General features: G+C 46.8%; 1 protein-coding gene across 1 annotated transcript in view; it reads left to right on the top strand.

The window, feature by feature from the left end:
- The first annotated feature begins 8,519 nt into the window (after window positions 1-8,519).
- SCG5 (secretogranin V) overlaps window positions 8,520-27,347 on the top strand; it is an 80,141-nt gene continuing 61,313 nt past the window's right edge. The window contains exons 1-2 of the mRNA XM_069638561.1: window positions 8,520-8,671; window positions 16,396-16,618. Coding sequence (XP_069494662.1) covers window positions 16,405-16,618 — 214 coding nt within the window. The 5' untranslated portion in view covers window positions 8,520-8,671; window positions 16,396-16,404. The remainder of the gene's footprint in view (window positions 8,672-16,395; window positions 16,619-27,347) is intronic.

Here is a 27,347-nt window from a genome sequence, read left to right as displayed (position 1 = left end):
GTGCACACTCATGTTGTGATGGGGATTGGACCCCTTTATTTTCAATAGCATTATAGCTATCCAGGTAAGCATATGCTTATAAACTTTATCAAGAAAACAAATTCTTGGAAACGCTCCATTCTAATGCGAACAGTACCTGATGTATTCCCATATTCATTTTTAGACTTCCTTACTAATTGACATTCACAAAGATTTACCATTGCTGGTAAGTTTTTTTAATCTTCTCCGTTTCTCAATATATATATATATATTTTCAAGTATTTACTTCCATAAGCATCATATGCTTAGAAACTTTCACAATAACATTTATGCAAATATTCATTTTCAATGTAAACAATGCCTGATGCATCCCCATTTTCATCTTTATTTAGATTTCCATAACAATTTACATTTACAAAGATTTACCATTACTGATAAATTCTTTTACTTTGACTGTTTTTTTTATGTAGATTTTTCAAGCATCATCAACCTTAAGAGCACAACTTAGAATTATATTCATTCCTTATCTTTTTTAGGTATCTATCCTGCGTTAGTATTCACTAATTACTAAATAGCAATTGCTCATTGCACACTGGACTCATGGTATGTGTTAATATCCCACATGCACATACATGTACCTTGCTGATTTTCATAGGCTTTTTCTTTTGGCCAACTAGTAAGGTGTTTTTTAATAACTTTGAATTTATATTTTTTCTCTGATTATGGACTACTATTGGTTCCCCTACTTGCATCAAACAACCACTGCATTCTGGTATGATCTTGCTTTAATATTTTTATTTTTATATTTATTGAAAATGACAACATTGTTGCCGTATTTGTGTCTTTACAATCCTTTTTTAAAAAATGCCACATACTGTTTCTTTTGAATGCATTGCTATGTTGATATTTGGTGTATATAAATGTACAGTCTTGATAACGACCAGAGTGGTCGAAACACGTGTCGGCTGTTTATGACCAATAAATCTTGCACAAAGCAGATCACCTTGAAATCGGCTGTCTATGATCAATTATTCTTGCTCAAGTAGAAGATCTTGCAACCATAATCCAACGTCTCCCAATAATATTTGAAACTGCGCATTGGACATGCCTTTACTTCTTCTTTTCTGTTTCATGTGTCCTCGTGCTTGCTAGGGGGCACCAGCAAAAAGGTTTCCAAAGCAGCAGTATCACATACTATATTTAAAAAGTGGTATTGACTAGCGCACTGCTACCTTACGACCCCCAGGTTTCCTTGTTGTTGTTTTTTATTATACTTACCTGCAATGCTACCACCAAAGGTACAAACTTTTGGTGTTCGAACCTTTGGGGGTAGCATTTTTAGAACTTTTGGTCATTACGACCATTTGTTCATGGTACAATCGACCTAAAACATATGGGACTAGCCTACTTGCCTGAACTGCAGCTATGCCAATCTGGGACTAGCCTATGTGCCTGAACTGCAGCTATACCAATCTGGGACTAGCCTTCTTGTACTCGCTTGTAACATTTGCTTATGCAGGATTAACCCACCTGCACTCAACTGTAACTATACTAATGCAGGACTAGCCTACTATCGACCTGTAACCTTACCACTGTTGTAGGCCTAGCCCACCCATCTGCCTACCTAGATTGTACCAGCCTTATTCTGATTGGCACTACACTCATCTCTTTTGATCTCTGAAATACTGCAGCCAAATAGAACAATGTATACTAGAAAGGCCCACCTGACCAACACACGACTATCACTTCTTTGCACCTCTATGATAATGGCCAGCATTAACTTCATATCCTGCCCCTTGTAGGAAAGAAACCTTAGACTTAGAGCAAGATTACCCTGTCTCTACGAACTCGAAGACTAATCACCAAAACCCCAACTTTAATAATTACACTACCACCACAGTTCAGGAACCGTTCACATTAGCACCAGAAACCCAGAACTGCACCGTCACCCCTTCTCCTCATACACACAGGAGTTTCAATCACTCTAAACGCAAATCTTCCCCCACCCAAGGGAAGAATAACATGACAACTATATCTGGAGCCCTCATCAATGCAAGATCTCTCATGGCGCATACATCGGAAATTGCTGACATACTAGCCATTGATGATGTTGACTTCATGGCAGTCACTGAATCCTGGCTCCATGATGCAGCAGGCCCCGCCCTGATGGTAGCCATTCCAGATAACTACCAAATACTTAGAGTAGACAGACCCAATGCCAGAGGAGGCGGCCTAGCTATTAGAGCTAAAACTAACCTGGCAATAAGACTAACCACGCCTCCTCAAATCAAATCCTGTGAAATACTATTTGCCAAAATGCCCATATCCAATAACTGCACGCTAACGATTTTTCTGCTATATAGACCTCCAGGGCCAATAGGCACTTTCGAGGAGGACTTATCCAATCTCCTTACTAAGAATACTAAGGACTCTACACAACTTCTACTCTTGGGAGAGTTCAACCTGGGCTTCAACCACCCTGAGGACAAACACGCCCAATCAGTTGAAGCGATCCTAACTGAACATGGCCTCACCCAAAAAGTTCTTGCTCTTATGCACACCAAAGGGAGAACATTAGACTGGGTCTCTACTATTACTATCAGTAAAACAACACCGCAACCTTGGACCGACCACCACCTAATTAGCTTCTCCTCCACAATAGAACGTCAAAAGTTGACTAATACAGCTATGGCACCTCCCCTCTCCACCAGAAGTAAAAAAATACATCACAGCTGAAAAATTACTTCCTCACCTTCTCCCTAGCATCTCCTCCCTCAATAACAACTCCGACCCTAACGCTTTAGTAGAGTCCTTCAACAAAACCATGACCATCGCCCTTGACCCTATTGCACCGATCAAACTGCACAAAAGTAAACACAAAACCCACCTCAACACCTGGTTCACTCCCCAGCTCAAAGAATTACGACTTCAGAAAAGAAAACTCCAATCTATTTGGCAACATTCCCCTACGGCCTAAAACAAAGTCACTCTAACTAATTTTGCTAATATGTAGAAAAAAGAAATAATCCTCACTAAAAGGAATACGTTCAATGACAGAATTTCCAAGGCCAATTCAAACACCAAGGAGCTATTCACCATCCTCCGCGAAATGGAAACCCCCATAGACAATGCCCCTAAAGACAAGCAATGGTGCACTAGCATCCAGAATGCTCTATCCAATAAAATAGCCACCCTACAGACCAAAATAGCCAACAAAAAGCTTCCCTGCTCTCCGCTGAAATGCAATCTACCCTACCTACTGCATTACCTAGTACCGACACACCTTTCAGATTCACTAATATCTCTATACTAGTAACTGAGAAAGTCATACTTTCTCTGAAACCTTCAAACTGTCAGGGTGACAGTTGCCCACCACAAATCATTAAGGACGGAGCCAGAGATTTAGCACCGTTTATCTCTAAATGAATGAATGCCTCCTTCATGACCAGTACGGTCCCTAACAACCTCAAAGAATCTTGGGTTCTTCCGCTACTGATGAAACAGACATTAGACCCGTCCATCCCGACAAACTATAGACCAATCACTATGGTCCCCTTCCTCCTCAAAATAATTGACAGAGTAGCTTACCTCCAAATTCAGAACCATCTAGAAACCAACCACCTACTAGGTTCCCGCCAATCTGAATTCAGACCACAACATGGTACTGAAACGGCACTAATTGATTTAAAGTCTCAAATCGACGAGCTGAAGGACAAAGGTAAAACAGCTATGCCACTCCTCCTCGACCTATCGGCAGCATTTGACTTGGTGGATCATGCAGTGTTATGCAAAAATCTTGCGTCAGCCGCCCATTTCTCGAGTAATGCTATAGCCTGGGTACAATCCTTCCTAGCCAACCGTACAATGAGAGTTTTCTCCCCTTTAGCTTCTGCAGACCCAATCCAAATCACCTGTGGTGTTCCACAAGGATCATTTATTTTCTAATTTGTTTATTGGCATTTGTTATTTGGTACAACCACAAGGCAACCAACACATCTGCAATCAAAGGATATGGCGCTTTGCATCTTAAACAATAACAACTTAACATTACAACATTAACTATCTCCAAATGTTTTGTTTCCTGATAAGCCGGTGTTGTTTGGTGGCGCCAGGGGGGGGGGGTCTGGTTCATCAGGGGAGGGGGGTTTCCAGCTGGCAAGGACCGCGTGGAGTTATAACTGGTTGGTCTCAGGGAACTTCGATTTAGTCCATAGATCTGCCTTCAGTGGTTTTCTCCCAGCTCATGGGGGCTTGTCATCGGAGGGGTAGAACAAGGGGTCTGTGAGTACTTTCCGTTCCACAAGGATCATGTGTCTCACCGACAATGTATAACATCTTTACCAAGCCACTCTTCGACAAATTGGACAGACTGGGTATTACCTACACTAACTATGCAGACGATACCCAGATCATGATACCCCTTTCGGGCAATTTTGATGTGGACACTGCCTTGGTGAACAAGATATACCTCCTCATTCAGGCATGGATGGCATCACATGGCCTCTGTCTGAATGATGATAAAACAGAGATCCTAATTATGGGCTCGGACGCCAACCTAAAAAAAACTTAGCCCCAGCTACACCTCATTCAATATTGACGGCAATGTAATTAAAGCAGTAACTGAGGTAAAAACACTAGGATTGACTCCACCTTATCACTAAAAAAACAAGTTGGCGCCATGGCATCTTCAACTGCCTATACGTGCAAACTTATCCGGGCTTGCAGACCCTTCGTCTCCAAAGCTAGCTGCATCAAACTTGCCAATGCACTAATAATGTCTAAACTAGACTATTGTAACGCTCTATACATAGGGGCCAATTAATACATCTTAGCTAAAATGCAAACATTACAAAATAATGCCCTCAGAGCAGCCCTGAACATACCCAGCAGAGAGCACATCTCTAACATCAGAAGAGACCAGCACTGGCTAAAAATTAGTGATAGGATCCTTCTTAAAACTGTCTCCCTCACCTTTAAAGGCCTGAACAATATGGCACCCCCTATCTCTCAGACAGAATTATGAGAAGTATATCGACCCGCCCCACGAGATCATCCAACTCTCAGTGTCTAGAAGTTCCCAGATTTAAACTCTCCAAATCTGGCAGAGCCAGTTTCCCTGTGAAAGCGGCTTTATCCTGGAACGCACTCCCCTCAGCCTTCAGAACTGAACAGCCATCCACTAGTTTCAGACGCAATATATTAAACTGGCTCCGAGCCAATGACAACTAATATTTGCCTGCTTCGTTGTACCTATACACGTACGTGACCACTCGACACCACTCTCTTATCTCTTCAGTTATCTGTTGTAACAGCTGACTGTATCGACCACTGCACTTGTCCTCTGTATATTACCTTGTTCCCCTGACATTCCCAAATGTTATTATTGGACCTTTAGCATGTTGAAACCAAGCTTTAAGTATCCTTGTAAACTGCTGCGCCCAGCTACTAAGGGTTTGGTGCACATTACCAAACAAACAAACATAAATAGCTCACAGCTCCCCTCAACTTCGAACCCTGCATCTGAATGAGTGCATTTTATATGCTCCCCTTCAAATGCCCCTTTTCACCCCATACTGCACAAATGAGGGGGGTTCTGCACATTTAGAAATGCATCCCCGAATTCACAACAGGGTGCGCTTTTAAATGTACAGAAACTAAGGGAAAGGGGGTGCGCATTGCATGACCGGGTCTTTGCTGACCCTGTAATGAAAGTGCGTTAGCAGAGGTATGAACCGCTGCTGTCGCACTTGCATTTCTATTCCTCAAACGGGGATAGACATGTTTTTTTAATCACATTTAACAGTGATGCTGGGAGCCTGTAGAACACTAGTGTCGGTCGGGAGAGCACTCCTGACACTATGGGCCTCATTACACGGAATGCGGTAAGGGTTTACCGGTACCGGTAAACCCTTACCGCCTTACTACGAGGTCCCTTTGCCGGACCCAACCTCAACGGCTGGTTTTAGCAGCCGTTAAGGAACGGGCCCGCAAAGGGACCTTGGTGCTAATAACGGTACCGCAATTTGCGGTACCGTAATTAGCTCCTTCCCCATTCCCATTGAGCCCTATGGGGGCAAAAATGGGAATGGGGAAGTGCCTTGGTGAATGGGGAATTACCGCCCCCGCTCACCTTGGAGTAGGGCGGTAATTCCGCCATCCACCAAGGCGGACACGGTAAAATACCGGCGGCAACCATGGCGCTAATAGCGCCAAGGTTTCCACATACCGTGTAATGAGGCCCTATGGCTTTCACCCATGATGTGGTGGGGAGGGAGGATGGCCGGTAACAGCCCGCCAGCCCAAGCCAAGGTAGACCACAGCGAAGCGAGGGCCTCAGCGAGGGCTGTGGAATGTTACTGGCCATGGCTTCCCTCCACAGTGGGAGTGAAAGCCATTTGCACCTTGTGGTTTAACCGGGGTGCAAATGTTTTTTTTTTCCTTTATCTCCAGAGGAAAAAAATAACATTAAAAAAACAAGATGGCCGCCACCATAGGGAAAAGGCACTAAATCTCTTTTCCCTTTCTATGGCGGCGGCCAGGAGCGGGAGGAGCGATGGGACCAGAGCACAAAGCTCCAGTCCAGCAGGTTAGTGGGGAGTGGGTGCGGAAGGGGTTGGGTTGTTTTGGGGGTGGTGAGGCATGGGAATGATAAATTACTATGCTCAACATTTGGTTGCAGGAGATTTTGTTGTGTTTTTCACAATGCATTTTGCCACATATATGTGTGGTTGGGATTAGGGGAAAAATGAAGGTAGTGTGTTTAAGGGGGCTGCGGGAGGCCCCCCCCCATATATATGCAGCAAAATGTACCTGACGCAAAAAAAAAATCGAAATCTCCCACAACCAAATGTTTTTGATCAAATCAACCCAATCCGGGAGGCATCAGGGAGAGGCTCCCTGTTGCCTCAGCACATAAAAAAAAAAACATAATGGCGGCACCCGGGGAAGGACCTCCGGTGGCTGGAACAGGGGGCAGAGAATGTGCATTCTCCCCCGATGTTCCAACCATGTGAATGGCTGAACACCCTTCCCCGGGTGCGTGTAAGGTATTCACCGTAGCATGTCGAGTGCATCATTTGCGCTACAGCTCAGCCATGTGGAAATCCACAGGTCACCTTTGAGAATAAGGTGACCTGCTCATTTCCAAAAATGGGTTATCTAAAAATAGCATATCCTCTACTCTATTTTTAGGTGCCCCATTTTTTTAGGGACTTGCCCAAAATCTAGATTTTCCTTTTTTTTTTTAAGTAGTCACAATATGAGGGGGAAAGGAGAGAGAGGGGGAGCAATGGGAGAGATGAGGGCTGATGGGCAGGGAAGCAGAGGTAGAGCACTGGGCCAGAGGGGGAAGTGGTGGGCAAGAGAGCAGAGAGGGAGCTGCGGGCCAGAAAGGAGAGGGAGTGGTTGGTGGTAAAGGTGCAGTGAGCTGGTGATTGGGCGCGAGGATGGGGAAGAGTGCAATGGAATGGCAGAAAGGATGCACGATGCAGCAGGAGTGAGACAGAATGGAGACTGTCGACTCCAGGAGGAACTGGGGAGCGCAATGTGTGAGTTAGGAGCATGGTCAGGAGTGTGGCAGGGACTGCGGGGTGAGTGGTGTGCCTTGCTAGTGTGGCAGATCATGTGAGTATGCACATGTCTGGCAGAGTGAGAGGTTTGGGAGTGTAAACTGAAATGGGGAATTGGTGAGTGTAAGGGATGTTGGTGAGTGGGGTGTGTGGGTGTTTGCCGGGTTGTAGAACATAGAGGGGGAATATGTTCACCATTCCAACTGATGATTAATAATACAAATAATATTAAAATGGCATGCACATTCAACTAAAAAAGTAGAGCAACACTGTTCTGTCAAGCCTGGGACATCTGGGACTCTCCCTGTTACATTGATACAAACGGTGCAAATAATGACAACCTAGCATTTTATAGCCTGGCTCGGACACTGCCTCTTTCTTGAAACCTGTCCATCCTACACCCTTCAGTCAATAAAAAAAAGTCCTACAATAAATACAATTTTATTCTGCAAACTGCTTTTTTATGCTGCAAAATATTCGATTTCATACCGCAATAGCCCAGAGAGTCTGAGTAGTCCAGTACTTCCCCATTGTGGTAAACCTGTAGGCACATATAGAATACTGTCTATAGGTTCCAAATAAATCAACCACTCTTTACAACAGCCTCTGTGTATCACCAGCCCCTGCCACCAAGGTTTAGTGTCTCTAACTCCCCTCCTCCCCGCCACCTCCACAGGCGGGCTACCTCAGTGGGTTAAGCAATCGTGGCAGAGGTGTGATGACTCTTCGTTTGCGGGGTCATTGCTCTTGACCTGTGTTTTCTTGGCATTAAGGCACGACTATAAGCAATTAGGCAAGGCCCTGGCCCTCCCATGAAGCACCTGCTTGCACCGATGTTTTATTTATTACCCATAATGCTCCTCCCTGCTGAGGGACGGGTTCAATGAAAGAAACATACTTGGCCGGGGGGAAGGGGGGAGTAATTGTTAAACTGCCAATATCTCTGCTCTGCCTCTCTTTGCCCCCGCCCCGCCTCTTCTCATTTCCTGAGTGCATCCCTCTCTCGCTCCCGGCTCCATCTCCCGCCCCTTCCTCCATCTGCCCGCCCCTGCTCCCCCGCCCACCCACCTGATCTCGCCATCTCTCGCAGAAGCTGCCAGTCGACGGCCTCCATTTTCGCACCGGTAAGCGCAGTTTTTATTCATTTACCCACCCTGTCAGGCTGGGGAGGGTATATAGCAGGTCAAAAGAGTACTGAAAAAACAAATTGGACCCTACCCCCCCCCCCAGTCCCTCTCCCGCCACGGAAAACGCCGCGCAGCTCCACCGCGTGTCCGTTTTCCTTCCTCCTTATAAATAAGCTATTTCTAAGAGATGCCAGAGCGCGCTTTTCTGGGACAGTAAGGTAGACGCGCGGGTTGTGCTTCCGCTGCACGGGTGTGCGGGCCTCCTGCAGCTCTCGGGAGTCGCCCCGGCGGGGCGCGGTCCGCTCGCCACCCTTGTGAGCTGAGGTCGATGCAGTGTACCGTTGAGCCGACTGGTGATGATGCCCACTAAAGCGCCTCGAGGCTGTGCTTTAGTCTGCTGTGTGCGTGATATATAAATAACCAGGTGTCCCAACGGGCGGAAATATAACGGTCCAAGGGTGTATCCTACTCTTTATTCATTTGCATGGGCTTTCCACAATGAGGATTTTTCACAGCGAGGATAAAAGTTGTGTTTTCATATTTGTATTCCAGTATTTTTTTGTTCCAACGCAGTAACAGCAATGTTTGCATTATGCAATTGTATGTAGTGTTATTACGTGCAAGATTGCGCGAGTTGATTTAAAATGTACTCTCTGCGTCACGGGCCGACGCGGCCACGGTTTAATCGGCGGCACAGTCAGCTGTTCCTGTGGAAATCACGCTCGGCTCAGCCAATCACAAAGCGCGTCTAAGTCGGGCACGCAGGTGACTGGCAGTGTAGGTTTCAAAGGGGGAAGGGTTTCCATGACAACAGGGGATCCCGTCGCCGTCGGCCATACACGCGGCAGATGTTGGCCGGTGTGGGCCACCCGTTGCTTGGATAGTTCAGTGCCTCAATGCACCTGCTGAAGCAGAAGCAACTTGGCGAGCTCAGGGCGACAATGTGCAATATGGGTTACACCCCCGTCGGGCGCCTAAAAGCTGGGGGGTGTCTAGCGCGAAGCGCTATATAAATCACCAGTCATGGTAATGGGAAGACACTCTATATACGCTGCGGGGCTCGGGTTCGAGTTCTGGCAGGTGTCCCCCGGAAATCCAATTCCTTTGGCTAATGCCTTGCGAGACCCCGTGACTTCCGCGGTGCTCTGTGTACATTATAAGTAGTGTAGCTGTTCGGGACTAACATGTACGGACGTCACTGAGTTTTTCACGCGGGTTCCTAAAAGGAGCCGAACTGTTTTACTCTACCTTATGGAAAATGTCATATCTTATTTTAGGGTTTTTTAAGGCGCCAAACAATGTGGCGAATAAATAGTGTTCTCTCGTTTATGTATATGTACTTCAACTCAGCTAGCATAAAATTGGTAGTAGTTCACATTATGCCGAGGTAGCACAGCATGGCCAGTTTCCTCTGACTCACTCAACCCATCATTACCGGTTTGTATTACTTGGATATCAATGAACATCATGCCCTATTAGACAGTTTGCATTATGCCAAGTTAGCCTATCATGGCCGGTTCCCAACATATCCACATAGCACACAATTGACAGTTAGCATTGTTCCTACTAAGCAAAGCATAGCCAGTTTCCTCTGACTCACTAACCCATAATTACTTGTTTGCATTATGCTTTGATATCAATTAACATCATGCCCAATTCGGCAGTTTACATTATAACAATTTGGCACATCATGGCCGGTTCCCAGCATAGCCACATAGCATATAATTGGTAGTGCACGTTCTTACTAGTAAGCACAGCATGGCCGGTTTCCATCAGACTCACTTGACCCATCATCACCGGTTTGTATTACACTTAGGTACATCATGCCTTATTAGCCAGTTCACATTATGCCAAGTTGGCCTATCGTGGCCAGTTCCCAGCGTACTCACATGGCTAACAATTGGCAATTTACATTGTTCCTAGTGAGCACAGCATGGCCAGTACCATCAGACTCACTTAACCCATCATTACCGGTTTGTATTACTTAGATATCAATGATATGATATGATATGGCATTTATAACGCGCCTATACACAAGTGTATCAAGGCGCGACGAGGCAAGGGAGGGGGATCACAGGGAGGACAGACAACGATCTTACTAGGCCTGGTGTCATGTAGGTTGCGCAAGTGCACGGGAAGGAAAAGGAAAAGTGAGTGGGGGAGGGGAGAGGGGAAAGTGTAGTACATGGGATAGTAGAATAATAAGATAATCAAAACGGCCAGATGGTGGCAAGTGCGAGGTAAATGCAGACATAAGTGCTGGTAGGGGGACTGTAGGGATTAAGAAAACAGTCCCGGGGGTTGCCTGGGAGGCAGTGCAGGTGTGCAACTGGCGGGGCCTGGGCCCGAGATCGGAAAGGGTGGCCAGGTAACCAGTGCAGTTTCAGCCAGGAATTCAGCAGGGGAGAGAGGGGAGAGAAAGCAGAGGCAAAGAGGAAGGTTTTGGGGTGCTTCTGGAACCGGAGATGGTTCTCAAGTTTCAGGGAGGCAGGAAGGCTGTTCCAGAGGGAGGCCCCTGCTGAAGAGAGAGATCTACCACCAACTCGTTGCTTGGAGAAGGGACTGACCCTGAGGGAGTTGGAGGCGGATGAGCGAAGAGCTCGAGAAGGAAGATATTTGGGAAGAGTGAGTTGAAGGTATTGTGGCCCCAGGCCCCAGAAGGCCTTGTGGACAAAGCAGAGGGTTTTGAACTTAATCCTCGCAGCCACTGGGAGCCAGTGCAGAGATTTCAGTCCTGGAGAGATACGATCCCTGGGCTTGAGGCCAAGGACAAGTCTTGTAGTCCTGTTCTGGATAAATTGCAGAGGGCGGAGTGTAGAGGCAGATAGATTTAGAAAGAGGCTGTTGCAATAGTCCAGCCTAGAGAGAACCAGAGCTCTGGAGACAGTGAGCTTCTGAGGGAAGTCGAGGAAAGGGAGAATACCTCTGAGGAGGTGCAACTGGTAGTGTGACTTCCTAGAGACATCAGAGATGTGAGGAGAGAAGGAGAGTGTGGAATCGAAGATGACCCTGAGGTTTTTAGCCTTGCAGGTGGGAGCAGGAAGAGGGCCCAGAGAGGCCGGCCAGAGAGCTGCAGGGAAGGAGGGAGTGGGTTTGCTGATGAGTAGAATGTTATTGTTACTGGCATTAAGGCAGAGGTCATTGGCGGCACACCACTCCTGAATAGCAGACAGAGAGTCAGAGATGAGGCAAGGAGAGGAGGAGGCCGAGGGTAGCCTGTAAATGAGCTGGGTATCATCCGCATAGCACTGAAGCTTGGGGCAAAGAGCGGCGATGCGGTGGGCAAGGAGTGCCAAGTATTGGTTGAACAGCTACAGGTAGAGAAAAAGATATCAGAGAGGAAGGACCCAAGTTGGACCTAGGAGGGTCGGTCAGAGAGGAAAGAAGTCAGCCATGCCAGAGCCTGACCCATGATACCCAGGTTATCACAGAGACGGTTGAGCAGGATGGCATGGTTGACAGTGTCAAAGGCAGAAGAGAGATCAAGCAAGATGAGGACACAAGGAGTGTCAGAGTCAAGATTGGAGAGCAGGTCTTCACGGATGTTCAGGAGAGTAGTTTCCGTGCTTCAGGCAGCTCTGAAGCCAGACTGATGGTCATGAAGACAACCAACCGATTTGGTGTGGCGATTAAGCTGGGAGATGGCCAGTTTCTCCAGGAGCTTGCCCAGGAAGGGAGTAATGGAGATTGGGCGATAGCCGGGCAGAAGGGGTCGGCAGAGGGTTTCTTAAGAAGAGGGTGCACAAGAGAGTGCTTCATGTGGGATGGGAAGATTCCGGTGGCGAAGGTGTGATTTGCAGAAATCAGCCAGGGCAGGAGCCAGGGAGTCGATGTGGTCCTTGATAGTTTTGGAGGAACAGGGGTGAACCTGTTTTGACGAGACTTTCATAGATCGGACTTGTCTAGAAACCTTGTCTGCGGAGAAAAGGAGAAAGGAAGAGAAGGAGGGAGGAGGGGTGGCTGCAGGAGAGCCAGGGGAAGAGCAGGGAGGCGGGGAAAGGAGGGGATAGGCGGAGAGTGAAGACATGATGTCCTGAGTTTTAAAGACGAAATGAGACGCCAGTGCTGTGCAGAGGGCCTGGGAAGGGACAGGGGAGGTAGAGACTGCGGCAGGATTCGCCAGTTCCTTGCAGATTTTAAAGAGTTCAGCTGAGTTAATTATTCAATTAACATCATGCCCTATTAGACAGTTTGCTTTATGCCAAGTTGGCATATCATGGCCGGTTCCCAACATACCCCCATAGCCTACAATTGGCAGTTTACATTGTTTCTAGTAAGTACAGCATGGCCAGTTTCTATCAGACTCATAGCCAATTATTACCAGTTTCTATTACACTTGGGTACATTGTGCCTTCTTAGGCAGTTTACATTATGATATGATCGTTTATTTGTATAGCGCCTATACACAATGTGTTTCAAAGCACTTCAAGGCAAGGGAGGGAACAAGGGAAAATACAATTACATTCTTACAGGCCATGAACAGTAAGGATGTGAAATTAACTATCGTACTCGGCCTAATGACATTTCAGATAGCGCAAGTGCTAAGACATAGATAAGGAAGGGAGGGGGAGAGTGGGAAGGAAATGGAAACAGACAGGTGACTACAGCACTAGGCCTGATAACATTTCTGGTAGAGCCGGAGGAAAACAAAAGGTGAGGGAGAGGGGTGCAGAAAGGGAGTGGAGGAACAAAACAAGCGACTATCGTACTAGGCCTGACGACATTTCAGATAGTGCTGGAGGGGGGGGGGGACAGACGAGGTTGCTATCATACTAGCTCCAGGGACAATGCTGATAGAGTAAGTGCATAGAAGAAGTAAGGGGAGGAGATAGGAAAATGGAGAGAAGGAGAGAACAGAGAGTAAGCAGTCAAAAAGAGCAGAGAAGCAAGAGTGGAGAGCGAATACAATTGCAGAAGTCAGTAGTAACACATAATGTTGCAAGCCAGGATACAAGATGAAGATGGGAACAGCTTGATTCAGGACCACCATGAGTACAAGATACAAAGGAAGTCCAGCATGAGAGTTGAGAAAGGGTGACACACCGTTAATCAATGAAGTGCATAAAAGTCAAATCCAGCATTGTCCACAAGATGGTTTTGGTGAAACCAGAATGTATCAGGACAGACTCCTGCAGAAGTAGTCTGGAGGGGGAGCAGGGTAGAAGAATCAAGCAAAACAGGCAACACCTGTGTGCGAGAAGGGGGCACAAGGGAACATCACGGGGGGACCAGAGGGGGTGGAGATGGCCTCTGGGGACAGAGGGAGTAAACACATGCTGGTGCATGCTTAACTGCTGTCTGAGCATGAGGTCGGGCCGTGGGTCCTACTGGTTCGAACAGGAATTGCCCTTGTCTTTGTCTGCCCTTCGATTCGGACGCCCGAACAAAAGACGCCCTAGATCTACGAGTTAAGAGCAGGAAGGAAGAGGCAGGGCTAAGAAGGAGGGTGGTGCTTAGGCCAGGTGACCTAGACCTGGCGCATGTTTCGCTCCTTCCATGCTGCTTTTCCAGGGTTAGGCTTTCAATTAGCATGATGAATAAATTAATGAACCAGTGTGATGACAGGAGCGATGCTGTTGCCCAATATCCATGGCACCGGCAATCACTTTTCTTTTGTGCTTAAGCCACCCTGAGTGGGGCTGGTATGCCCAGGCATCGGTCCAGCACCTGCTGGGCCTAGAGGCCCGGGCTTCACCACAATAAAGACACCAATTCATGCTAGAAAATGTCTGGGGATGTTGGTGGTCTCGTGCAGAGACGTGATCTAGCAATTCCTGCCCCTTTTGCACTGGTAGCAAGCGTGATTTGCATATGCTTTTTTTCTCTTTTGTAATGGCGTGGTAAGCTGAAATACAATGGTGGGGTGGTCCCCCCAGAGCAATGCCAGTGGTTATGTTTCATTCAAAATGTTCCAGCCATCACTCCTGTTTTGCTGAAGCACATATCTGTAGCCCTCTCCACTACCCAGGCGGCTTTAGAATGGAAGACCCCACAGGAAAAGACAGTGTGCATAGCACGCGGGCCGGTATCAGACTGGATGTTTTCTGCCATGTGTTTCTCAGTGGCATTCAAAGCAGCTGAAAGTTCTGTAGAGGAGGAGCCAAGCACCCCTACCAGAAGCTCCGCCCCTATGTTGCCTATATGTTGGGAACCGGAAATTGCGACACAGGCAGTTCCAGTGAGGCTATCTATACAGCAAAGAGTCCTTGAGATAAGGTATCCATTTAGAAAACCCTATATGCATCCATGAAGAAATAATGGTCTTCTGGACAGCGTCCTGGAAGAAGTATGAAAATAAGCAAGAAAGAAGACTGGTGACATCATGCGAAATAGAACTGACACACTCAGAAGAGATGTCAATAAAGAAAGAATATAGACACTCTATAGAAACTGAAGATGAAGTGTCGAAGTTAAGCAACATTTTGGGATCTAAATGAAGGTGTTCACATGAAGAGAACACTGAACAAAATGTAAAGTCATTTTATAATTGTACAGATGCTGAAACGCAAGCAGACAAAGTAATCATGAGGTTGGCTACGTAGTGAATAGACTGCAGGCGATGCACCAATGTATATATATAATATAGGAATGTACTGAGTCTGGATGTTCCACAACACACTTTAGCAAACTTGGATCCATGAGAATGAAAAGGGCTTGAGTGTGGCCCAGTTGGAAAATAGCTGATTGCAAAGGAGAAATTCAAGAAAGGCTGGCTGGCCCAGCACCAAGAGTCGAGGCCACCTTGAGCCTGGTTGTCTGTTAAGAAGCTGCTATGAACGTGAGAAAGAAACAAACTTCGGTTTGAAGTGAAATAAAAAAACATTGAAACGTCAAGAGTCCATCATTTAATAGGCAACAAAGAGCTCGAAATCATGTTCTCCAGTCACATGGTCAGATCGAAATAGACTTTGGGTCGAGCTACGCCGAGACCAGAAGATAAAACCATGCCACACTCCCTTCTATTTCTCAGGCACAGAGAGCTTCTGCAAGTCCAAGTTCAAAGTCTTAATTGAATGGCAGACGGCCGGAGTGATGATAGATGTTGGGCTAATTGGGTGGGGATGCATGACCAGCACCTGGGGTAACCAGATTGCGTGCTGCTAGCGAGTGGAATATTCCAGAAGGGTACAAATGTGCTAACCAATTGTAGAGGGCCACGTATCAGACAGCCCTATAGTTTGTGTAACCAATGAATCATTGTGTATTTTGTGACAATGAAGATGACTTGCACTAGAGAAGGGCTAAGTTGTCGAGACCTAATCACAGCCCCAGGTAGTATGGAATGTATCCTTAGAGGTTCCCTGTAAGCCTATCACTTTCCTTAGTAGGCTTACTTACTTTGCCACGTAGTGTGACGTCAGTGATGACAAGTTTTTATTATATAACTGTGTTTTTCATGCAACACAGAAATTGCTGTGCGACGTCTGATGATGTAATTTGTACTCCCCGTTTTAGATAATTGCAAATAATACAGTATTGAGTTTTGCCAACATTCTGAGTCATTTTTATTATTGATTTATGAGTAAATCCTGAATCCCCATCAATCTCTAAGTATTGCTACCTCGTCTTAAAGGGCCCCAGGTCCCGAGGTTCAGTTAATTCCCGCTGTCTACATTACTCAGAACCACTGACGAGAAACCTTTCCATTATCAGTGCTTCGCCATCCGTAATGCTATGGGAAGTGTCTTATAAGATTCACACCTCCATTGTTTTCCTGGCAGGTGGAAGGAATGGCATCTCTGCTGATGCAGAGTGCGGCCATTTTGTTGGTGTTGGGATCGTCGCTGTCTTCAGCTCACAGTCCGCGAAGTCCAGACCGCGTGTCGGATGCAGACATCCAGCGCCTACTCCATGGCGTCATGGAGCAGCTGGGCATTGCCAGGCCCCGCGTGGAGTACCCTGCACACCAAGCCATGAACCTGGTGGGACCACAGAGCATCGAAGGTAAGGTACCGCCAGGAGAACTTTGGTCTGCTCTTACCACATTGATTTCCTTTTCTGCCATGCTCTTGCCAGTAGCCCACTTAGAAATGACTAGCCTATGCCCCTATATTACCCTGCATGCTGCTAGTCCGAGATTTCCCCTTCACAGATCAATGTAATCTCATATTCTACTCCAGTTCTCCCCGTTCATATGATCTAAGGCTATAACTACCAAAATGCATTTACTTGGTAATACGGTCATTCAGGACTGAACAATTCTGGAGGCACGAGTAGTACATCTCAGTGGCAACGCGCTCGTTTTGCAAGCAAGACACAGAGCAACACAGGTTCAAATCCCGGGTCCACGCTTAGAAATCTCTTCGGTATTAAGTGAATTATAAAAGACCAATTTTACATAAACATTTGTTTTTTTAATGTCATCAGGGTCATATGATCACTGGAAGCCAAGAGCCCTGTTTGTTTACTGTGTCATGTTTCCAAGTGCATGATGGGTAAAGATTGTGTGCTGTTTGACAGACCCCAACAGAGGCGCACTGGGCTTTATGCAGCTATGAAGATTAAGCAGAAGCATGGCTCTGGCCATCTTAGTCTTTGCCTTAGCAGATGTGTCTGCTCCCTGTCCTCATGGGGCGGTGTGTATAAGGAGTGCTGTGATTGATGAATGTATGATACGCACACATCCGGTATCTGTCTAGCCAATATATACGGAATGGGAGGTTTTGCCGCAGCATATTTGGTCGAAGGTAATTTCGGAAGAATTTATCGCAAATGTGTATGGGGGGTGAGTTTGGGTAATGAAAACTGATGGAGGAGGTAAAGGCAGGGGTTCAGGGGGATCTACCCCTCATACATTTGCGATAAAATGTCCCTAACCAAAAAAAAATGTTAATCTCCCTCGACCAAATAACTTCGAGCAAATCAGATAGAACCCCAATATACCTCCCTAGCACCCCAATAGACCTCCCTGGGCACAGGAATGCCCAGTTGCCTAAAGGTTCGGTGCACATTACCAAATCAATAAACAAACACACATACCTCCCTGGGATCCCAATATACCTCCGTGGGACCCCAATATACCTCCCTGGAAACCCAATATACCTCCCTTGGGCCCCAATATACCTCCCTGGGGTACATGCTGAGATGTACAAATACACCTGTCATGTTCTGCTGAGAGGGACGAGGGCCCGGGAGTAATCTGGAGGCGACCCCATATAGGTCTGAGCCACTGATGAGGGAAGAGGGCTTTTGCACCGCCTCACTTGCACAATGAAGGCGCGCCCTAATCCTTAAAGGGCACCTGAATGCGTGCACGCTCATATATCCTTTTTTTGAACATTTGTGCAAATAAGGGGGCGTTTCTGGGCAATTCAATGCACACCCCAAATGGTGCATGCTTGGAAATGCAAAATAATCGCAGACTTTCCCCAGCGCCTGTGAGGACCAGACACGAGGGGCGGCGCAACGCTTGCGAGGTTCATTTCTGAACCGTTCAGGCATTTTTTTTAAATGTGTGTCGAGAGTATACGTCTGCGCCGCTGCACTCCCAAATGCATTTCTATCCTTCAACCAAGGATAGGAGTGCATTTTTCTCTTTTGCAGCATTGCACAGTGGCAACGGCCGTTTAAGGGCCTGCCACTGTGAAATTGTCTGCCAGCGCCCGGTGGGTTCTGGGAGCCTGCAATACATTATTGTCAGGAGCCTGCAGAGAAAAGGGGCAGAAAGTGTGTTGGAATCAGGATATATGTCTGGCATGGCAACTTGCGACACAAATTCGCCGGCTCACTGATTGTTATTTATTTTCTATTTCCTCCATATCCACTAATCGGGGCTTGTTTAACAATATTTGAGCCAGTTTTGATAGTCCAATGCATAAAAATGCGTACCTGGGCTTTCACGTCCTGGTTGGCACACTGAATGTTTCCTGACCAACAGGAGCCTCAATGCCAGAAGCAACCCTATGTGAGTGGGCGAGAGATACACGTCACAATGTGGACTCATGCCCGGCGCAGGAAGAGCCGCCTGCACTGCCTGTGTCACGCAGAGCTCTGCCATGAACTGTTAAGCAATTATTGCCTTTGTCCCCATGGGAGGAGGAGAAGTGGTGCCAGGCTGTGCCACCTGTGAGCCGTCATGAGCATGTGTGCTTTGCCCCGATCAAGCAAGGGAAGTGGGTGGCAGCCGCATGATTTCTCTCTGTGCTGTGGAGGAAGCAGGAGGCCGAATGATTGACCTGTGAAGAAGCATTTAGGAAAATCAGATGTCCTCATAATAACCTAAGCCTCACATCCATCATCGTGTGATTTGCATGCATTTTACTGTTAGGGTGAGTGTTGTGACAAACGAACTGTGCAGAGAGTCCAGTGTGCAGAAGGGGTCAATGCACAAATCACCAACACAGACATATTTCAAATATACATTGTGGTAGTCTGTCTTATGCGCCCAAAATGCTCTTGGATACTATGCAAATTGGTACCTAACCACTTCGTGTTATTTTTCTCATAGATAATTTATTTACAAATTGAGGGAGATTTAATTATTCACTGATTGAATTGTCTGTATACTGAGTATTGTATGTCTCTTTTAGATGTACATTTCTCCCGCGTATACTACAGAAACTGCGCAGTCTCACCCTCTACAGCTCACTATTATTATTGTCCAGGGAGGATAGCTCAGCGGCAACGTGCTCGCCTTGGAAGCAAGACAACACAAAGCAACACAGGTTCAATCCCAGGCTCCACGCTTAGAAACCTCTGGGTATTTAAGCACGTTATAAATACACAACTAAGACAAACAACTGTGCAATTAAAAACAAACAATAAACAATACCTGTAACAGCGCCTCGATGCCCGCACGCTGTGTGAGCGCTTAAAAAATAAAATAAATAATTCAAATAATAATAATATTGGCCTTCAGTAGAACTGCAGGCTTTCTGCCATAGCAAGAGAGTGATAGTATGGAGAAGAAAAGGTGCAGTACCACTGATGTCCTCGCAAAAACAGAAAAAAATCTCTTGGCCATCAGCATTCCGCTCCAATGCCTGGAAGCAACATGTGCTCATATAGCCATCGCATGACTGCTCTCCCACAGTTAGCGTGTCTCATTCAGTACCTTTTGGTCACGTGGGCCTGCATTGTGGACCCTGAATATTCTGCGTTCTATTTATGAGTGTTGGTAAGTTGCAAGAATAATAATGCGCCATTTTCTTTTAGTACATATTTCCTACTTCAAATGTATGTGGGTTGGTTTCTAACCCATTTACTACCATTGCGTGGCTTGTTTTTGGACTTTTGAGCATTAGAAGCAAGTTATTGTGGCTTTGTTTCCAATGTGTGCCGGGCGTTTTACCCCCCACACCACCACTCCACACATTATGCTACCAACCACTTTTTTATTTTCATGTATTTATTTATTTATACAGGGCGGAACCATGCTCTTTTGATCACAAACAAACAAACAATAGATAAGGAATCAGATTTGACGAGAAGCAGTGAGATTCTTACAATGGGGCAATTTTAAGTGACATTCTGACCAGGTTGTGGAGGGGAGTAAATGGAACAATCACGGGGGACAATACATGGGTGGACATGCATAGATTAAGGACAACCAACAGGTTCTATGCCCAGCTGTGATAGGCATGTGACCATGACGGGTGAATTGCTAGAGTGGAGGCAGAGGAAAGTGAGGGACAGAGGCAGGGTAGAGGCAAGGGAAAAATGTTAGCTATAAGGCAGATGAGAGGTAGGTTAAGAGGGTAACTCGGAGGCGACGAGGTAGACTTGCTTCTGAACAAATCCACATGGACCGTTTCTCAGATGTTCAGGGCAAGAGAATTCCACGCAAGTGGAGCAAGGAGAGAGAAAGAGCAGAAGCGAGAGGAAGCACAGAGAGGGCGAAGAGCCACACTTAGAGTGGAGGAGGCAGAGCGGAGATTGTGAGAAGGCTTTTAAAGTTGGACAGAGGGGGATAGACAGTGGTGGCTTTCCATGGATAGATTTGTGAACCAGGAGAAGAAATTTAAATCTGGCCCTGTTTTGCATCATCAGCCATCCAGCCTGGTGACGGTACGAGGAAGTAGGTGTGAAGTGAGGTATTTCAAAGAGAGTCCTGGTAGCGAAGTTGCTGATCTTGTTGAGAGGACAGAAAGCATAGTTGGGGAGACTAAAGAAGACGCTGGCACAGTAGTCCAGTTTAGAGAAGACAGGAGTGGTTAAGAGATGATTGGTGGTGATGAAAGGAAGGAGGTGCCTGATGTTCGTAGATTTAGGAGTTTGAGGTGAGCTGCTGTTCCAGTTTTGGAGATGAAAGAAGAGACGGTGTGAGAAGGGTCATAGATGACGCTGAGGTTTCCAGCTGAAGAGGAGTAGGGGAGAGTGTAATGTGGGAATTGGATAGGCAGCAGAAGAGATGAGAGAGAGATTTTGGCAGGGAAGAAGAGTACCTCTCTTTTGGTAGAGTTTAACATCAGAGAGAGCAAAGCCATCCAATATTTAATGGCAGAGAGACAGTTGGACATTTTGATAGAGAGATCAGAGGAGAGTTCAGGAAAAGAGAAGAATATTTGGGTGTCAGAGAAAAGTTGGTAAGAGAATCCAAAGGAGGAGATTCTCGTACAAACCTCAACACTCCCACCCCACACTACCTCATCCCACACCATTCCACACCACCGCTCCACACCCCTGCGCTATTTCACCACCGCCACCACCACAATCCAACTCCACACCACCCCTTAACACACCAGACCACCCCATCATTCCACATAGCCGCCCCATACATGCATGCCACACCACCCATCTAAATGCCACTCTAACCCACTCCACTCTTAACACAATGCCAACACTCTTTCGCTGTCCCCACATTATCCCCTTACACACTTTCCCTCAACCCTAACTCTACCACTGCAAAGCCCTTCTCCACACCACTCTACTCTCTCTCACCATCGAAGGTGGCATTTCTGCAGGAGACCCATTGGACTCCTATGATGGAAGCCCAAAAGCCGGTTATCCAGAAAGTGGGAATGTTCCCCATATTCTTATTGGTTTTTTTTCATGCTAGAGGGATGGCCGTGCTGATACACTCCCCCCTTGGGTGAGTCCCTTAAAGACTTGTCTGGTAGATCCGTTATGGTGGCTGGAGACATGCACGGTTGTAAAATAATGTTTGCCAATAACTGCACCAAACCTGGATGCACCCAAATGCTGCAAGTGTATCGCATATAGATTGATATGGTTTGCTGTCCCTTTGATCATCTGGGGCGGAGACTTCAATACAGTGCTGGTTCGGAATCTGGAGTCGTGTTCCTCGGTCCTTTGCACCCTGTCTAGGTCTGCTCGTGAGAAAATACAGCTGGGAGAGCTCCATGAGCTGGTGGATCTTTGGAGAACTCTGCACCCTCTTGAGAAAGACTATATACCTTCTATTCCCCTGTACACAATGGTACGCGCCCACCACGCCGCAGCCCTTTAACCGCTTTTAGTGAAATTGACATTTTGCTGCATTTTACGCTGCATATTATAGTGGGGGGGTGGGTTGTGCATGTGATTTCCAAGAGTGTGGGGGGGGGAGAGGGGAGTGTGGGGGAGGAGGGAGTGTGGGGGGCATACCCCCCTAAAAATATGCTGCAAAAAATGTGTTAAATGGACCCCAGTGACATGATAGGCCAGATCGGTACATAATGCCACCTCACGTATGGATTCCTTTTTACTCTGCCAGGGGGGCCAGGTGGGTGGAGCAGAGTTCTATCCCCACTTGCGCACTGTTTGATCATACCCCACTTAATGTCCAACGGACCGATGGTCGGGCAGGGATATCGATTTAAGCCCTGCGTTTTAGCGGATACTGGGTTTAGGTCAGATATTCAACCACTGTTTTCCGGTGTTTTGGGGGACGACGATGAGTCAGTGGACTCCTCTGTGACTGTATGGGAAGCATTTAAATGTTCCATACAAGGCCTATGTATATCCAAGGAGGATGGCTGGTTGCACACCATTAGAGAGGACTTGGACAGGTGTGAGGAAAAACTGAGAGAGCGAGAGAAGACATACCAAGAGTTTGTGCCATACTGGTGGGAATACAGCCAGCTCAACAACAGTGTCAGGGCACTGTTACTAGGGAGGTTAGATACCTAGGCCGCCAGTGTATGGCAAGGCAGTATGGAGAGGGCCAGAAACTTGGCCGGCTATTGGCATGGTCAGCTGGACCAGACCCACCATATGCCTGCATATAGAGAAGCAAGAAAACCTCTGCAGTCAGCAAGCAACACTTCAAGATGGAGACACTTCTCTGTTTGCCTCCTATCTAAAGTGTTCCGCCAAATCCGAAATAATATCTGGAAGCCTGTGCATACCTATCGAAGATTACATAAAATGTGACATTTACATGAATTTATTTGAGTACGATTTTCAAAATCATTTATACTAACCTGTTTGTGCGTTTTCTTTTTGTTGCATGTTTCGAGCTTTGTGCTCTTCATTAGGACATCGTTTTGATATCATTCTTGTAGCCACGAGCATCATCTAGCTTTACTAAAATGTGTCTGAAATCATCCTCAGCTTTTCCTATGCTCCAATCTGTATTTCCTTTGGAAGTCAACATTTATTCCATTGTTTGATTCCAACAGGGGTCGTTTGATCTCTGTGTTAATGTTTGTTGTTTGAGAGTTTCCCCTTCAGAGTGTGAGGGTAAAGACCCCATTGAATTGTGGCGGTGAGCAGCTAATGCAGCGTGCACAGCACTAAGCTGATTTGATTGGATGTGTGTATTAGGTTACGTGTGCGCAAATAATAGTCCCATGAAGACTCTTGAAACCCTGCAGGCAGAATAATGGAAAAGGGAAGGGGGGACAGGGTGGGGCTGAGGTTGGATTAGAAATCAGGGAAGGGGGCAGGCGGTCACAGTAAGTACTACAGAAACGATTTAGAATCAGGAACATTTTATCCCTTTGTTTTTTTAAGTTTGAATTACAATACTACAGAGGATACAATCTATATAATATTATCTATCTAAATGTATGCAAACCTTGTAGATGTTGTATTGTTAATTGGTACTTGTCCAATGTATTGTGCATCTATAAATTAGATGAAATTGAGCAGTTCTCAGACCAGACTGCTCTATTAGTGTATATAGGTTGGATAAAGACCGGGTGGCCCTGTCTGGGTTCATGGTCCTGGAGCTCTCCAGTGATATTTCGTGTACGATGTGATACCTGATTGCGCCAAAGGAGTTGTGCATTGATCACCAATGACCTACTTTGCCACGCTAAATGTGATGACTGCAAGGTTTTGAATCAATCGCAATCACGGGCATAGCTTTGGGCAACACGCCAGAACATCGTTCTTCACCTGCCAAGCCATGACACGAGCGGAAAGACCATATGCAAATCAGGCTTGATCCCACCCCAAAAAGGAGCAGTCCAGCCGAACTGCTTGGTCACATCCTGTCTGCACGAGACCACGAGCCCCCCCAGACATGTTGCCCAGAGCTATGCCAGAGGTTCAGATTAATCAAAAACCTTCCAGCCATCACCTCGTTTGTTGGCTTTCGTCACTCCGAGTGTGACGGGTATGCCCAGATGTGGGTCCCGTGCCTGCTGGGCCTAGAGACCCAAGCTACTCCTCACTGATGAGGACAGAGGATTGCCCAGAGCAATGCCAGAGGTTCAGATTAATTAAAAACCTTCAAGCCATCACCTTGTTTGATTGTTTTGGCTTGTCTAAGCTTCCATATAAATAAATAAATAAATAGCAGTATGAGGGGATTTCCCACCCCCTTGCTTCAACCTGCAGTGACAGCATACTGGAGCCAAATCTCCTCTCAAGCTTCCATATAAATAAATAAATAAATAGCAATATGAGGGGGTTTCCCACCCCCTTGCTTCAACCTGCAGTGACAGCATACTGGAGCCAAATCTTCTCTGACAGCCAACGAGGACTCAACAGCCGAACTGCTCACCACGGGGATGCTGGCGCCAACACGGAATATTGGCTTCGTTTTTTACACATGGAGCAGAAAAAAGGTGACTACAGAAAGACAATAAGGAGAGATGGAAAAAGTAATGATAGCTTGGGTTTGCAGGAGAGGAAAAAGCTGACATTTTCCATTAGCGTGATGGCTATTACTGTACAGTGACGCGCGCTCTCGGCTTAAACGTTAACTAGAGTCGTCTCTGGGTGGCTGGTGCCAGAGAGATTTCCCTGTTGTCTTTGGAGGCATCCTCTGGTGCCAGGATGCTGAGGAATTTGGGGGAGTCTGTGAAAGAGGAGATGCTCAAATAGTGTGGGCTAAGTTTGGGAGAATAACAGCCCATCGTCCTGACCAGAGCGGCATCCAAAGGAACAGGAGTGGACTGGAAACCAAAAGAGGCCCTGGAAATAATTTTCAAAGTGGCCCCATATTACACATTTTGAGCATTTTCCTATGATAAAGTTTGAAAATAAAATAGGTAACCACACAAAAGAGGCCCAGGGTGCGGAGGCCCACCCTGAAATATCCAGCGATTCCCGTAGGCCAGTCCAGCCCTGCAAAGGAAATGAGTCTTTCTTCGTTTTCTTGGCTTACATTGATTTTCCCAGCGATATGAGATGATATGGCATTTATAACGCGCCTGTACACAAGTGTTTCAACGTATGACCTCTGCGGACACACATTTTGAATACATTATGTTATTGTACCATTTATACAAGTGCTGTGAAGACCCGCAGTGCCTTCAAAGTGCTGCTGCTATGCCGGGGGTGTAATGGGGAAGCGAAGAAAAGTGGGGCGCTACCGCTAACACTCGCATGTCCACAGCCCTCTCCATGCACTCTTGATATGTTTATGGAAGGGGTCTACTCAGAGGCGCAGCCAGGATTGTCTAACAAGTGGGGCCAGAAGCTAAAGTGGTGGGGCGCAACGCAGTGATCTGTGAGTGCCCACGCAGCGCTGGTGAGTGGGAATTTACAGATTTCGTGTGGGCCTTGCCCGCTCAGGCCATACCCTATCGACGCCACTGGGTCTACTTAAAGCATGGGAAACCGGGTGGTACCAGGTTTACATGCGATCGTGAATGCCGCCCCGCCATGTCCGTGCATGGCACGTACACAAGTGCCTATGAATTCTCAATGTGGTTTTTAAATCCTATGAAACCCCTTGGCATCAGGGAAGTGAATCTGTTGACAGGGAAAGAGGTGTTCCCGGGGGGCTGATTCTGCTGAAAGTCAGCGAGCTTCCGGCGTCGCCGTCTGTACGTTGTTACGAGACCGCGTAATTCTTTACCATTGAAGGTCCTTTCAGATTTCCACATTAATTGGGAGATGTTTCTTCTGGTGTTTTTCCCCCATTTCCTCAACCTCTAGGCAAGGGGACAGCTGGGCTTCTACTCGGAGTGCACAGGGTCTTTCACGCCTTGAGCTGATGATTTGATTCCTGGCAAGGTCCATAATTTAGAAAAAGCCTTTTTAAGGCATCAGCTACCCTTTGTTTTGCCCGCAACCCTCAGAATGCGACTCGGTGCAGTGCACTGAAATGCTCATAGGGAATGCTTGCATTCGTCTGAGAAGGATGGCTCAGGGGCAACACGCTCGTCTTGGAAGCAAAACGATGCGGAGCAACACCAGTTCGATCCCGGGGTTCCTGCTTAGAAACCTCTGGGTATTAAGCGTGTTATAACTAACCAATTACAATTCAGCCCTTTCCAGGGATTTTCTCAAAGGCATGTCCCTTTTGACATGACCTGCTAGACAGCCATATGGGCGGCTTCTCATGATTTCTGCACTGCTGCACTGCACCATACAAATGCTCAATAAATAAATAAACGAACAAACGCATGCTGGGGTAGCCAACCTGTCCCCCTCCAGATACTTTGGCCTCCAACCCCCATCAGCCCCAAGCAGCAGAGTCGGTGGCGAGGGACCATGGGAGTGGTAGGCAAACATATCTGGCGGGTGAGCGGTTTGCGTCCCCTGCATCAGCCAAGGCCCAAGAACATCATTGGCCAAACTGACGCGGCCTTCTTGTAAAGTGCGAGCAACCTATGCCTTTTCCCGTTCTTTGGAATCTTCCCATACATAGGTTGTAAGGGACTTCAGGACAACCTTCGTACTTGCTAAAAGGCACACACGCATTCTAAACTTCTCTGACGAATTTCCCATACCTGCACTTCGTTCCATACCAATGGGAAAAGGCAATATACAAAGGACACATTATATCACTTACACGTAAGTGTGACCTAGTCTCCGTAGTGGCCTTTGTACAATGAGTGTTCCAGCCCTCACTGCTTTCAAGTCCCACCCACCTTCCAGGCTCGCTGGTATGCCAGCAAGGTGGCTGGTGGCTGCAGGGAAGGAAGCGAGGCGGAAGATAATCGTGATTGATAATCGTGATTGATAATCGTAATTAGTAATCGTGATTGGTTATTTATAACGCGATTAATTCCCAGAGGTTTCTAAGCGCGAACCAGGGTTTGAACCTGTGTTGCTCTGTGTTGTTTTACTTCCAAGACGAGCGCGTTGCCCATGAGCTATCCTCCCAAGACAAGATAATCGGGTACATGTGGGTGGAAGCTGGGCTCAGAGTGAGTCAAACCCATGCATGGGCGTAACCCTCTCACTGCCATTAGTCTGTATACAGACATGTCCTCGTATCCATAGGAAATCATTGAAGACCCAGAGGTGGAGGGATGCTTTGGCAAGTCACCACAGCCCTTCCCGGGACCAGGGATGGCCATGCAGTGCATGCCAGAGAACGCGGGCAGAT

Source organism: Ambystoma mexicanum, chromosome 14 (genome assembly GCF_040938575.1).
Source record: "Ambystoma mexicanum isolate Mex_15411 chromosome 14, UKY_AmexF1_1, whole genome shotgun sequence".
In the NCBI taxonomy this organism is placed as follows: domain Eukaryota; kingdom Metazoa; phylum Chordata; class Amphibia; order Caudata; family Ambystomatidae; genus Ambystoma; species Ambystoma mexicanum.
This window is presented reverse-complemented; position numbering and strand designations above follow the sequence as displayed.